The 14,015-nt window shown below is 51.1% G+C and overlaps 1 protein-coding gene and 1 long non-coding RNA gene across 6 annotated transcripts in view; one reads left to right on the top strand and one right to left on the bottom strand.

Annotated features, from left to right (window-relative positions):
- Nucleotides 1–852, bottom strand: part of LOC134345880 (uncharacterized) — a 69,420-nt gene extending 68,568 nt beyond the window's left edge. The window contains exon 1 of the long non-coding RNA XR_010017787.1: nucleotides 778–852. This is a non-coding gene — a long non-coding RNA (uncharacterized LOC134345880). The remainder of the gene's footprint in view (nucleotides 1–777) is intronic.
- A 304-nt stretch (nucleotides 853–1,156) lies between these two features.
- LOC134345875 (lysyl oxidase homolog 3B-like) overlaps nucleotides 1,157–14,015 on the top strand; it is a 58,647-nt gene continuing 45,788 nt past the window's right edge. For 4 of the 5 annotated variants that reach the window (XM_063047193.1, XM_063047190.1, XM_063047189.1 and 1 more), the window contains exons 1-3: nucleotides 1,175–1,226; nucleotides 12,223–12,530; nucleotides 13,008–13,171. In XM_063047193.1, the coding sequence (XP_062903263.1) occupies nucleotides 12,245–12,530; nucleotides 13,008–13,171 (450 nt within the window). In that variant the 5' untranslated portion in view covers nucleotides 1,175–1,226; nucleotides 12,223–12,244. Of the gene's footprint in view, nucleotides 1,227–12,076; nucleotides 12,531–13,007; nucleotides 13,172–14,015 lie in introns of all 5 variants that reach the window. The other variant, XM_063047192.1, reaches the window with a different exon arrangement.

The following is a 14,015-nucleotide window of genomic DNA, read 5'->3' as shown; positions in this document are numbered from 1 at the left end:
TAATGACCCCCTCTCACTTTAAACGCGTGCGCTGGGCATTAGACTTGCCTTTTCTCAGCCTTCGGGAACGAGGACGCAATACCGAGTAGGGATTTGCAAACAGACACAACAGTAAAAGTGAGCCAACCATCAATTACCGGGGAAACTGAATCTATGGGGAAAAAACATCTAACGCTGCCAGAAATCTGCAGCAAGGCCGAAGATCGGGGGAGGGCTGGGAATTCAGCAGAGCTAATAACTTGATAAAACAGAAAATAAAGTGGGATTTCGGAGTGAAGCAGCAGAAAGTGTGGAGACTGATTTTAGAGGCTTCTTAATAAATTTAAAGATATAGCCCCAACGAGGCGCTCCGCCGAAGTGATCCATTAACATACTAACCGATATATATTTGGAAGAAGGGAACCAACACAATGTACGAACTCGCTCCTTAGAGGGCAGCGGGGATGGAACCCGTCGCTGGCGCTGTCGAGCATTATGCTAATCGCCACGCTGCCGTGTCGCCCCCGGACACACGGCGCAAAGAGAGGGGTTCGGGGCAAGTTAGCGACCGTGATGAACCGCGGCCGAGTCTGTGAGGAGGATCTTGCTGTGCTGCGGGGATGAGGGTTCACACAGAACCAATGGAACGAGTGGCTTCCTCGGCCGCCGGAAAGGGACAAAACAACAACTCCAAACAATGGCAAATACTCAGGTCGTCGGGCAGCGACCGTGGGGAGGGAAACGGTGGGTCGGGTTCAAGGCTCTTCAGCGGACACCTCCGAAAACACACACACTCACCAGCTTTGAGACGGCCGAGGAGCTACTGAGGGCGCTAGAGAAATGCACCCATCGTTCCTACTCCCACTGTCCCCGAGGGAGGGGAAGAACTTCACTTGCCCCCCACCCATCCCTCCTCCTCTCCCGGCCTGTGTCCGGGGCGGGTCCGCACCCCCGGCAGCCAAACCCCAGCATTACAGCAGCCTACCACCCCCGAGTGTATCCATCTTGGGTGAGGGGGTCAGGGAGGGGAGGACGAGTGAGTGAGGGTCAGGCAGAGAGGAGATGGACAACGAGGCGGGACTGAGAAGGTGATGAAGGAGGGAGTAAAGGGACAGAAGGAAGGAGATAGGATCGAGAGGGAGCAGCCAGGCGGAGAGGGGGAGGAGACAGTCAGAGAAGGAGGGAGGGGGGAGAGACGGGGAGCTGAAGTCAGACTGCCGCGGACAGAATTTGGCGAATTTCTCGAGGTAAGGTTTGAACTGTTACCGATGTCATTTCGTCTTCCCCCGGGTTGAGGAAAGATGTTTGGCCGCTGGCTCCCAGCCCCGGCAGCGGAGTCGGGATAAAGGTCTCCCCGTCACCGCGGTTTGCTGCTCTCACCGAGGTCCGGACCGATCGGATCTGAACCGCGGACACCACCGTCCTGGGCAGTGAGAGCGGGGAGGGGGAGGAGAAAGAGGAGGGAGGGAGGGGGAGGAAAAGGGACAGGGGTGAGAGGAGCGGAGAGCGGGAAGGGGAGGATTGCTTTGTGCCGTGGGTTAGCGGTAGGATGAGGAATGCTGCCCGATTCGACTGGGAGACCCTAAAGGCCCTAAACTCGAGGGATCGAAACTGGACCCTTATCGAGCTGAGGGTCGGGGGTGGGCCTCCGGGAAGTTCCCTAACTGGACAGCATTGAGGGGCCAAATGGCTTATTACTGTTATAACAGATTTTGATCCAGGCGGGCAGATGAAGGGTTAAAGGGGATGGGTTTGGGGGTAAATGGGGGAATCTGAGGGTGGAGGGGAGACGCAAGGATGAGATGGGGATGTAAGGCATCGGTCAGAGCGCACTTGTACTGTGAGCAGCGTTATCTGGGAAAGGATATGCTGACATTGGAGAGGGTTCGCGAGAATGATCCTAGGAATGAAAGGGTTAACGTTTGAGGAGCATTTGATGGTTCTGGGTCTGTACTTGCCGGAGTTCAGAAGGATGAGGGGGGATCTCATTGAAACCTATCGAATATTGAAAGGTCTCGGACGAGAGGATGTTTCCTGTAGCGGGGGCGTCTAGGATCAGAGGACACAGCCTCAGAATAGAGGGATGTCCATTTCGAACTGAGATGAGGAGGAATTTCTTTAGCCTGAGGCTGGCGAATCTCTGGAATTCATTGCCATAGACGGTGTGGAGGCCAAGTCATTGGGTATATTTAAAGTGGAGGTGATGGGTTCTTGATTAGTCGGGGCATCGTGGGGATGGAGGCAGGAGATTGGGGTTTAGAGGGATAATTAATCAGCCATGATGGGGTAGAAGAGCAGACTCGCCGGGTAGAGTAGCCTAACTCTACTCCTCTGTCTCGTGCTTCTCTCCAGATGAGGTGAGGGGGTAGTGGGTGTGGGAGGGCTGAGTGGTGATGCTGTGGGCTCCAGGGCAGAATGAAAGTGGTAGGGGGTCTCCCGGCGTTAGAGCCCCTTCCTCCCGGACCAGGGGAGTGTTTTCCCTGAGGGGAATCCTAACACCGAGACTCCCCACCGCCTGCTCATGTCTGAGGACCACGGATGAGTCTGCCACTCACACCGAGGGAAACCCTGCACCCCGGGGATCCCCATTGACCTGTCTCACCTGGAACGGACTCCCCCAGAACCCTCCTACTCCGAACTGTCTCTCCTCCCGCCCCCCGTCGGTCCCGGTGTAAGGGTGGGTCACATCTGCCTGAGGTCTCCTCCCGCAGATGGCCTCCTGACATCCCCACCTCTCGGACACTGAGAGCCCCTCCCAGCCTGTTCCTGTCTGGTGGCCAGCCTCCTCGGCTGTTTGTCCGCCTCTCCCGGAACTCATCGGGACGTTCATTCCAGGAGAGGGCGTTAAATCCATCCGCCAGCGCGGAGCTGGGGAAACCATGCCTGTTCCGCTTTCAACCCCACACTCCTCCGTCCGCCTCCGTCCTACTCCCCCTCGTCCTCTCTCCTCCTCCCCCCCCACTCAAGCCACCTGCCCACTCTCCCCTCCCCTAGTCTCCCCCACCCCTCACCCTCACCACCCCCTTATCCTCGCACCCCCCATCCTCCCCTGCACCACTCTCCCCTCCCCTCCGCCCCCTCCCTCTCTCCCCTCACCCTCTCCCAGCCCCTTCTTCCCCCAACAGCCTCCTTCTCTGCTCGCCCTACCCTCCTCTCCAGCCGCAGTTCGTTTGCGTGTGAGGAGGGGTGTAGCAGACGGCCTGTGGTTTAGCGGAACATTGAAATCCGGAAAATATTGCTCGGCTGACAATGTGTACACAGCGAGCAGGTTTCCGCGTCTGGAGCCGGAGCCGGGCCCGGGGCTTCAGAGATTGACGGGTCGAACATAGGACACTACAGCACAGCGCAGGCCCTTCGGCCCACGATGTCCTGCTACCCCTTTTATTCTACTGAGTTATAAGGAAAGGTCGACTAGGTGGACTACTCCCCTGAGTTTAGGAGAATGAGAGGAGATTTGATAGGGGTATACAAAATGATGAGGAGTATAGGTTGAGTAAACGCAAGCAAGCTTTACCCACTGAGGTTGGGTGAGTGTATAACTTCAGGTCATGGGTTAAAGGTGAAAAGTGAAATCTTTCAGGGGAGCCTGAGGAGAAATGTCTTCACTCAGACGGCTGTGAGAGGAACTGTTGGATGTGGGTTTGATTGCGACATTTCAGAGGGATTTGGATAGGCAGATGGATGTGGTGTGGAGGGGTCTGGGTGCAGATCTATGGGGTGAGGTAGATTAATGGTGTGGCACAGACTAGATAAGCTGAAGGGCCTGTTTCTGTTCTGTAGCGCTCTATGTCCCGTCTAAGATCAATCTAACCGCTCCCTCCCACACACCCTCCATTTTGTAGTTCAGGACAGACATTCAGTCAGAACGGAAACAGGCCCTTTGACCCATTGTGTATGCTACCCAATGTATCTGTTTATGGAAGTCCTACACTCAGTCAGTCCCCTCAGAAACATAGAAATCCTACAGCACAATACAGGCCCTTTGGCCCACAAAGCTGTGCTGAACGTGTCCTTATTTAAGAAATTACCTAGGCTTACCCATCATCATCATCATCATCATCATCATCATCATCAGGTGCCATGCCCGGTTTGAGCTTTGACTGCCATGGCCCACACACTCCTGTTTCTGGTCAAGTGGATCAATTCTTCAATAATCTTCCAGAAATAGTAGGGGACAGAGGGTCCAGTGAGATGGAGGAACTGAGCGAAATACATGTTAGTAGGGAAGTGGTGTTAGGTAAATTGAAGGGATTGAAGGCAGATAAATCCCCAGGGCCAGATGGTCTGCATCCCAGAGTGCTTAAGGAAGTAGCCCAAGAAATAGTGGATGCATTAGTGATAATTTTTCAAAACTCGTTAGATTCTGGACTAGTTCCTGAGGATTGGAGGGTGGCTAATGTAACCCCACTTTTTAAAAAAGGAGGGAGAGAGAAACTGGGGAATTATAGACCGGTTAGCCTAACGTCGGTGGTGGGGAAACTGCTGGAGTCAGTTATCAAGGATGTGATAACAGCACATTTGGAAAGCGGTGAAATGATCGGACAAAGTCAGCATGGATTTGTGAAAGGAAAATCATGTCTGACGAATCTCATAGAATTTTTTGAGGATGTAACTAGTAGAGTGGATAGGGGAGAACCAGTGGATGTGGTATATTTGGATTTTCAAAAGGCTTTTGACAAGGTCCCACACAGGAGATTAGTGTGCAAACTTAAAGCACACGGTATTGGGGGTAAGGTATTGGTGTGGGTGGAGAATTGGTTAGCAGACAGGAAGCAAAGAGTGGGAATAAACGGGACCTTTTCAGAATGGCAGGCGGTGACTAGTGGGGTACGGCAAGGCTCAGTGCTGGGACCCCAGTTGTTTACAATATATGTTAATGACTTGGATGAGGGAATTAAATGCAGCATCTCCAAGTTTGCGGATGACACGAAGCTGGGTGGCAGTGTTAGCTGTGAGGAGGATGCTAAGAGGATGCAGGGTGACTTGGATAGGTTGGGTGAGTGGGCAAATTCATGGCAGATGCAATTTAATGTGGATAAATGTGAAGTTATCCACTTTGGTGGCAAAAATAGGAAAACAGATTATTATCTGAATGGTGGCCAATTAGGAAAAGGGGAGGTGCAACGAGACCTGGGTGTCATTATACACCAGTCATTGAAAGTGGGCATGCAGGTACAGCAGGCGGTGAAAAAGGCGAATGGTATGCTGGCATTTATAGCGAGAGGATTCGAGTACAGGAGCAGGGAGGTACTACTGCAGTTGTACAAGGCCTTGGTGAGACCACACCTGGAGTATTGTGTGCAGTTTTGGTCCCCTAATCTGAGGAAAGACATCCTTACCATAGAGGGAGTACAAAGAAGGTTCACCAGATTGATTCCTGGGATGGCAGGACTTTCATATGAAGAAAGACTGGATGAACTGGGCTTGTACTCGTTGGAATTTAGAAGATTGAGGGGGGATCTGATTGAAACGTATAAGATCCTAAAGGGATTGGACAGGCTAGATGCAGGAAGATTGTTCCCGATGTTGGGGAAGTCCAGAACGAGGGGCCACCGTTTGAGAATAGAGGGGAAGCCTTTTAGGACCGAGATTAGGAAAAACTTCTTCACACAGAGAGTGGTGAATCTGTGGAATTCTCTGCCACAGGAAACAGTTGAGGCCAGTTCATTGGCTATATTTAAGAGGGAGTTAGATATGGCCCTTGTGGCTACAGGGGTCAGGGGGTATGGAGGGAAGGCTGGGGTGGGGTGCTGAGTTGGATGATCAGCCATGATCATAATAAATGGCGGTGCAGGCTTGAAGGGCCGAATGGCCTACTCCTGCACCTATTTTCTATGTTTCTATGTTTCTAATTCATTGGTATTCATTTCCAGTTCTCTGGCTGCTGTCTCCATCATCATTTGTCTTTGTCTTCCTCTTGCTTTCTTCCCGTCAATATTTCTTTGATTCCCAAGATATGTCTTATTTTTTGTAATATTGTTTCACTGTACACATTAAACATACCCACAGCCCTCTATTTTTCTGATCTCCATGGACCTGTCCAGGAGTCTCTTAAAACAGGGGTCCCCAACCTATTTTGCACTGCTGACCAGTTTAATATTGACAATATTCTTGTGGACCAGCTGACGGGGGGTGGGGGGGTGGTGTTCAAGTTCAACAGTGTGTGACAGGGAATGAGGAAAGGTGAAGCTGACTCATATTGTTTCATATCGCCAAATCATATTGTTTCCTCGCAGCCCAGTAGCACTTGCTTTGCGGTTCGGTACCGGTCCACGGCCCAGTGGTTGGGGACCACTGTCTTAAAAGACCCTATTGTTTCCGCCTCCACCACCGTCGCCGACAGCCCATTCCACGCCACTCACCACTCTCTGTGTAAAAAACTTACCCCTGACATCCCCTCTGTACCTACTTTCAAGCACCTTAAAACTGTGCCCTCTCATGATAGCCATTTCAGCCCTGGGAAAATGACTATCCACATGATCAATGCCTCTCATCATCTTATACACCTCTATCAGGTCACCTCTCATCCTTCATTACTCCAAGGAGAAAAGGGCAAGTTCACTCAATCTATTCTCATAAGGCATGCTCCCCAATCCAGACAACATCCTTGTAAATCTCCTCTGCACCCTTTCTATGGTTTCCACATCCTTCCTGTAGTGAGGCAACCACAACTGAGCACAGTACTCCAAGAGGTCTGACCAGGGTCCTATATAGCTGCAACATTACCTCTCGGCTCCTAAACTCAATACCACAATTGATGAAGGCCAATACACCATATGCTTTCTTAACCACAGAGTCAACCTGCACAGCAGCTTTGAGTGTCCTATGGACTCAGACCCCAAGATCCCTCTGATCCTCCACTTTGCCAAGAGTCTTACCATGAATACTATATTCTGCCATCATATTTGACCGACCAAAATGAACCACTTCACACTTATCTCGGTTGAACTCCATCTGCCACTTCTTAGCGCAGTTCTCCATCCTATCGCTGTCCCACTCTAAACTTTAACAGCCCTCCACACTATCCACAACAGCCCCAACTTTTGTGTCATCAGCAAATATACTAACCCACCCCTCCACTTCCTCATCCAGATCATTTATAAAAATCGTGAAGAGTAGGAGACCTAGAACAGATCCCTGAGGCATCCCACTGGTCACCGACCTCCGCGCAGAATATGACCCATCTACAACCACTCTTTGCCTTCTGTGAGCAAGCTAGTTCTGGATCCACAAAGCAATGTCCCTCCCCTTGGATCCCATGCCTCCTTACTTTTTTCAGTAAACATTGCATGGGTTACCTTGTCAAATGCCTTGCTGAAATCCATATACACTACATTCATCAATGTGTTTAGTTAGTCACATCCTCAAAAAATTCAATCAGGCTCGTAAGGCACAGCCTGCCTTTGACAAAGCCATGCTGACTATTCCTAATCATATTATGCCTCTCCAAATGTTCATAAATCCTGTCTCTCAGGATCTTCTCCATCAACTTACCAAACACTGAAGTAAGACTCACTGGTCTATAATTTCCTGGGCTATCTCTACTCCCTTTCTTGAATAAGGGAATAACATCTGCAACCCTTCAATCCTCCAGAACCTCTCCCATCCCCACTGATGATGCAAAGATCATTGCCAGAGGCTCAGAAATATCCTACCTTGCCTCCCACATCTCGTCCGGTCCCGGTGACTTATCCAACGTGATGCTTTCCAAAAGCTCCAGCACATCCTCTTTCTTAATATCTACATGCTCAAGCTTTTCAGTCTGCTGTAAGTCATCCCTACAATTGCCAAGATCCTTTTCCGTAGTGAATACTGAAGTATTCATTAAGTACCTCTGCTATCTCCTTCGGTTCCATACACACTTTCCCACTGTCACACTTGATTGGTCCTATTCTCTCACATCTTATCCTCTTGATCTTCACATACTTGTAGGATGCCTTGGGGATTTCTTTAATCCTCCACCAAGGCCTTCTCATGGCCCCTTTTGGCTCTCTTAACTTCTTTCTTAAGCTCCTTCTTGCTAGCCTTATAATTTTCTAGATCTCTATCATTACCTAGTTTTTTGAACCTTTCGTAAGCTCTTGTTTTCTTCTTGACTAGATTTACAACAGCCTTTGTACACCACGGTTCCTGTACCCTAACATCCTTTCCCTGTCTCATTGGAATGTACTTATGCAGAACTCCACGCAAATATCCCCTGAACATTTGCTATATTTCTTCCGTATGTTGCCCTGAGAGCTCCTGTTCCCAATTTATGCTTCCAAGTTCCTGCCTGACAGCCTCATATTTCCCCTTACTCCAATTAAACGTTTTCCTAACTTGTCTGTTCCTATCCCTGGCCAATGCTATGGTAAAGGACATAGAATTGTGATCACTATCTCCAAAATGCTCTCCCACTGAGAGACCTGACACCTGACTAGGTTCCCCTCTACCACCACTCTGCTCTGTCTAGTGGAATTAGTCCTTACTCTTAATAATTTCTCCTTTGGCTCCTCCCACTTCCTCCAAACTAAAGGTGTAGTATGGGCACCCGTATGGGTCCTAGCTATGCCTGCCTTTTTGTTGGGTTTGTGGAACAATCTATATTCCGTGCCTATTCTGGTATCTGTCCCCCACTTTTCCTTCACTACATCGACGACTGCATTGGCACTGCTTCCTGCACGCATGCAGAACTCGTTGACTTTATTAACTTTGCCTCCAACTTTCACCCTGCCCTCAAGTTTACCTGGTCCATTTCCGACACCTCCCTCCCCTTTCTAGATCTTTCTGTCTCTGTCTCTGGAGACAGCTTATCCACTGATGTCTACTATAAGCCTACTGACTCTCACAGCTATCTGGACTATTCCTCTTCTCACCCTGTCTCTTGCAAAAACGCCATCCCCTTCTCGCAATTCCTCCGTCTCCGCCACATCTGCTCTCAGGATGAGGCTTTTCATTCTAGGACGAGGGAGATATTTTCCTTTTTTAAAGAAAGGGGCTTTCCTTCCTCCACTATCAACTCTGCTCTTAAACGCATCTCCTCCATTTCATGTACATCTGCTCTCACTCCATCTTCCCGCCACTCCACTAGGAATAGGGTTCCCCTGGTCCTCACCTACCACCCCACCAGCCTCCGGGTCCAACATATTTTTCTCCGTAACTTCCGCCACCTCCAACAGGATCCCACCACTAAGCACATCTTTCCCTCTCCCCCCCTCTGCATTCCGCAGGGATCGCTCCCTACACAACTCCCTTGTCCATTCGTCCCCCCCATCCCTCCCCACTGATCTCCCTCCTGGCACTTATCCGTGTAAGCGGAACAAGTGCTACACATGCCCTTACACTTCCTCCCTTACCACCATTCAGGGCCCCAAACAGTCTTTCCAGGTGAGGCAACACTTCACCTGTGAGTCGACTGGGGTGATATACTGTGTCCGGTGCTCCCAATGTGGCCTTTTATATATTGGCGAGACCCGACGCAGACTGCGAGACTGCTTTGCTGAACATCTACGCTCTGTCCGCCAGAGAAAGCAGGATCTCCCAGTGGCCACACATTTTAATTCCACATCCCATTCCCATTCTGACATGTCTATCCACGGCCTCCTCTACTGTAAAGATGAAGCCACACTCAGGTTGGAGGAACAACACCTTATATTCCGTCTGGGTAGCCTCCAACCTGATGACATGAACATCGACTTCTCTAACTTCCACTAAGGCCCCACCTCCCCTTCATACCCCAGCTGTTACTTATTTTTATGCACACTTTCTTTCTCTCACTCTCCTTTTTCTCCCTCTGTCCCTCTGAATATACCTCTTGCCCATCCTCCGGGTCCCCCCCCCTTGTCTTTCTTCCCGGACCTCCTGTCCCATGATCCTCTCGTATCCCCTTTTGCCTATCACCTGTCCAGCTCTTGGCTCCATCCCTCCCCCTCCTGTCTTCTCCTATCATTTTGGATCTCCCCCTCCCCCTCCAACTTTCAAATCCATTACTCACTCTTCCTTCAGTTAGTCCTGACGAAGGGTCTCGGCCTGAAACGTCGACTGCACCTCTTCCCAGAGATGCTGCCTGGCCTGCTGCGTTCACCAGCAACTTTGATGTGTGTTACCTGACTAGGTTCATTTCCCAATACCAGATCAAGTACAGCCTCTCCTCTTGTAGGCTTATCCTGATATTGTGTCAGGAAACCTTCCTGAACACACCTAACCAACTTCACCCCATCTAAACCCCTCACCCTAGGGACATGCCAATTGATATTTGGGAAATTAAAATTAGAGTTATTGACCCCTTCTTGTTCCTAACTTCCACTCACAGAGACTCCGTAGACAATCCCTCCATGTCTCCCTGCTTTTCAGCAGCCACGACACTATCTCTGATCAACAGTACCATGCCCCCACCTCTTTTGCCTCTCTGAGGTTTATGTCCAGAGGGTCTCTGTGTCCGCCAACCTGTTAGAGAGTGTTTTCCCTGATTGCAGCACACACAGACACAGAGTGTAAAAAAGTTTTCTTCAAATCCTCTCTGGACCTCCTATCTCTTCCCGTAAACCACAGCCTTTTAAACAGTGGCAGTGCGTTAGATTTCACCCTTCCCATGTAAAAAAAAACTTACCCCTCAGAACCTCTTTAAACTCCTTCCTCTCCCCTCCTGTTTCTGATACCCTTGAGCAAAACGAGGTCAATAGTCCATCTTAAACTAGGGAACTATTCAAAAGTCTGGGACCGCCCACTTATAAATTTGCATCCTTCTGTCAAGTCTCCCCCCACCCCCACCAGCCTCGGAGGACAGACCTCGTCTCTCTCCCATAACTTGCCCACATGGAAGTGACAAATATTTGGGATTCTCAGCACTGGAGACTCTCAAAAGTTCGAAGTAATTTTCTGATCAAAGTACATGTATGTCACCATATTCAAACCCGAGATTCGTTTTCTTGTGGGAATCCGGAGTAAAACAAAAAACAGATCCTACACACAAACAGACAACCAGTGTGCAAAGGAAGACAATCTGAAAAATACGAAAAAAAGGAAGTAATTATAATAACAAATAAAGAGATAACGTCAAGAACATGAGATGAAGATTCCTTGAAAGTGTGTCCATGGGTCAGTTCAGTGATGGGATGAGTGAAGTTATTCACTCTGGTTCAGGAGCCTGATTGTTGAGGGCTAATAACTGTTCCTGAACCTCAGGTGTGAGTCCTGAGGCTCCTACACCTCCTTCCTGATGGCAGCAGTGAGCAGAGAGCATCTGCTGGTTGGTGGGGGTCCCTGATGGGCATCTGCTGGTTGGTGGGGGTCGCTGATGGGCATCTGCTGGTTGGTGGGGGTCGCTGATGATGGACGCTACATTCCTGTGACAATGCAACGCTCCATGCGGATGTGCTCAGTGGTGGGAGGTTTTCGGGGGGGGGGTCTGACAGGGAATCTGAAATAAACTAGATTATTATTGTCATATGTACCAAGTGAAAACTTTGCTTTGCATGCCAACCATACAAATAATTTCATTACACAGTACTCGGGGGTAGTACAGGGGAAAACAATAACAGAATGCAGAATAAAGTGTGTCAGTTACAGAGAGAGGGCAGTGCAGGCAAACACTAAGGTGCAAGGTCATAACATGGTGAATAGTGAGATCAAACCAGGGGATCATTCAATAGCTTTATAACAGCTGGTTAGCAGCCTGGTGGGATGTTCTTTCATGCTCTTGTATCTACCTTGTGCCCCTCTTCCCTCTCCCCCCTCCTCAGTCCTGGAAACTCCGTCACGCTGTGTGTCAGGGCCACCTCCACTCCCACTCCACCCCCGAGGATCATCTGCCCAACACCTCAGTGTCTCTGCTCTATATCCCCATTGGCGATGAGGCAAGGTGTTGACAGGGAGGGCTAACTCATTAATGACACAGGTATAACTGTTGTTTCTTCTGCTCTCCCTACCTCTCACTCACCTCCTCTCTCCCTTATCACTCAACTTCCACCCTTCCTTACCTTCCCCCTCACCACTCCCTCTGTTCTGCTTTCCCTCACTCCATCTATCCCCCCTCACTCCATCTATCTCTCTCTCCATCCCTCTCTCTCCCTCACTCCATCCCTCTCTCCCCCTCACTCCATCCCTCTTTCCCTCTAAGCATCCGTCTTTCCCTCCACGCACCCCTCTCTCCTTCCTCTATCTGCCCCCATCTCCCCGCCTCCATCTCCTTCCCGTCTCTCCGTCCCCCTCACCTTCCCTCCACTCCTCTTCCCCTTCACTCCTTCCCTCCCCCGCTCCCCTCAGTCTCCTTGTCGACAGCGGTGAGATGAGGCACCCGTGGGTGTCACTGCCGATGCTGGGAGCATGGGTGCTGGTGGTGAGCGGGCAGCAGACGAGCCCGACGCCGCCCCGGCAGGACAAGGTGCAGATCCGGCTGGCGGGATACCCCCGCAAGCACAATGAGGGGCGGGTGGAGGTGTTCTACGAGGGCGAGTGGGGCACCATCTGCGACGACGACTTCAAGCTGGAGAACGCCAGGGTCCTCTGCCGCATGTTGGGCTTCATCTCGGCCACCGGCTGGACGCACAGCGCCAAGTATGGCAAGGGTACCGGTGAGTGTGGCCAGCGGCAGCCTGTCCCTCGGCACCAACCCAGACCACCAGTAGCGAGATGCCCCTCCCTGGGGGGCAGGAGTGCAATAAGGCATAGGAGCCATTCGGCCCGTCGAGTCTACTCCGCCATTCCACCACGGCTAATTTATTAACCCTCTCAACATCATCCTCCTGCCTTCTCCCCATAACCGCTGACACCCTGACTAATCAAGAACCTATCAACCTCCACTTTAAATATACCCAAAGGCCTGGCCTCCGCTGCCGCCTGTGGCAATGAATTCCTCAGATTCACCACCCTCCCGCTAAAGAAATTCCTCCTCATGTCTGTTCCAACGGGACACTCCCCTGACCCGCTCCTAAGCCCCACCCCGGGCCGCTCCCATGCGCTCCCCCCACCACCGCCGCTTGCCCCCAGAGGTATTGCCTGGGCAGGGGCAGCCCGCCACGGGCCTGACGTCTGCCTCCGTCGTTCTGCAGGCAGGGTCTGGCTGGATAATCTGGACTGCGGCGGGACGGAGAAGGACGTGAGCGAGTGCAAGTCCCTGGGGTGGGGCCAGACGGACTGCACCCATGAGGAGGACGCCGGGGTCATCTGCAAGGACGAAAAGATCCTGGGATTCGTGGACTCGAACGTGATTGTGGTAAGCGGGAGAGCTGGGCATCGGTGTTTTATCGAGCGTACCGCGATACCGTGGCCGCACAGATCCTTTCGGTTAGCACACGGACAAATCGAAACGGAGAGCAGGACACAGGGCGTCGTGGAGCTGCCAAGTTGGCGCCGTAATGTGTGGCGACGCCTGCCCGCTGCTCCCAGCACACGCTCGGGATGTGTTGGTTGTTTACGCAGGTGACCATTTGGTTTATGTAAAGTGAACTTAGGGACAGTGCGGTGCCGGCCGGTGATCAGCGCAACGCCTTAACGAGGCATATTATCAGGTTAAGAGTTCTCCTCTGTCGTCGAGAGATCCTTTTAGAACATTATAGGGTACAGGAACAGAATGAGGCCATTTGACCCGTCGAGTCTGTTCCACCTTTCCACCACGGCTGATTGATTATCCGTCTCAACCCCATTCCCCTGCCTTCTCCCCGTAATACCTGCCTTCTCTCCGTTATACCTGCCTTCTCTCCGTTATATTTGACGCCTTGACTAATCAAGAACTTATCAACCTCCACTTATACTCGGTGACTTGGCCTGCACAGCCGACTGTGGCAATGAATTCCACAGACTTCCCACTCCCTGTCTAAAGAAATTCCTCCTCATCTCTGTTCTAAAGGGATGTCCTTGTATTTTGGGACTGTGCCTTCTGGTCCTAGACTCCCCCCACTATAGGAAACATCCTCGCTACATCCACTCTCTCTGTGCCTTCTGGTCCTAGACTCCCCCACTATAGGGAACATCCTTCCACATCCACTCTCTCTGTGCCTTCTGGTCCTAGACTCCCCCCACTACAGGAAACATCCTCTCTCTGTCCACTCTATCTGTGC

The sequence above is a fragment of the Mobula hypostoma genome, chromosome 4 (assembly GCF_963921235.1).
Source record: "Mobula hypostoma chromosome 4, sMobHyp1.1, whole genome shotgun sequence".
NCBI classification, from domain to species: domain Eukaryota; kingdom Metazoa; phylum Chordata; class Chondrichthyes; order Myliobatiformes; family Myliobatidae; genus Mobula; species Mobula hypostoma.
This window is presented reverse-complemented; position numbering and strand designations above follow the sequence as displayed.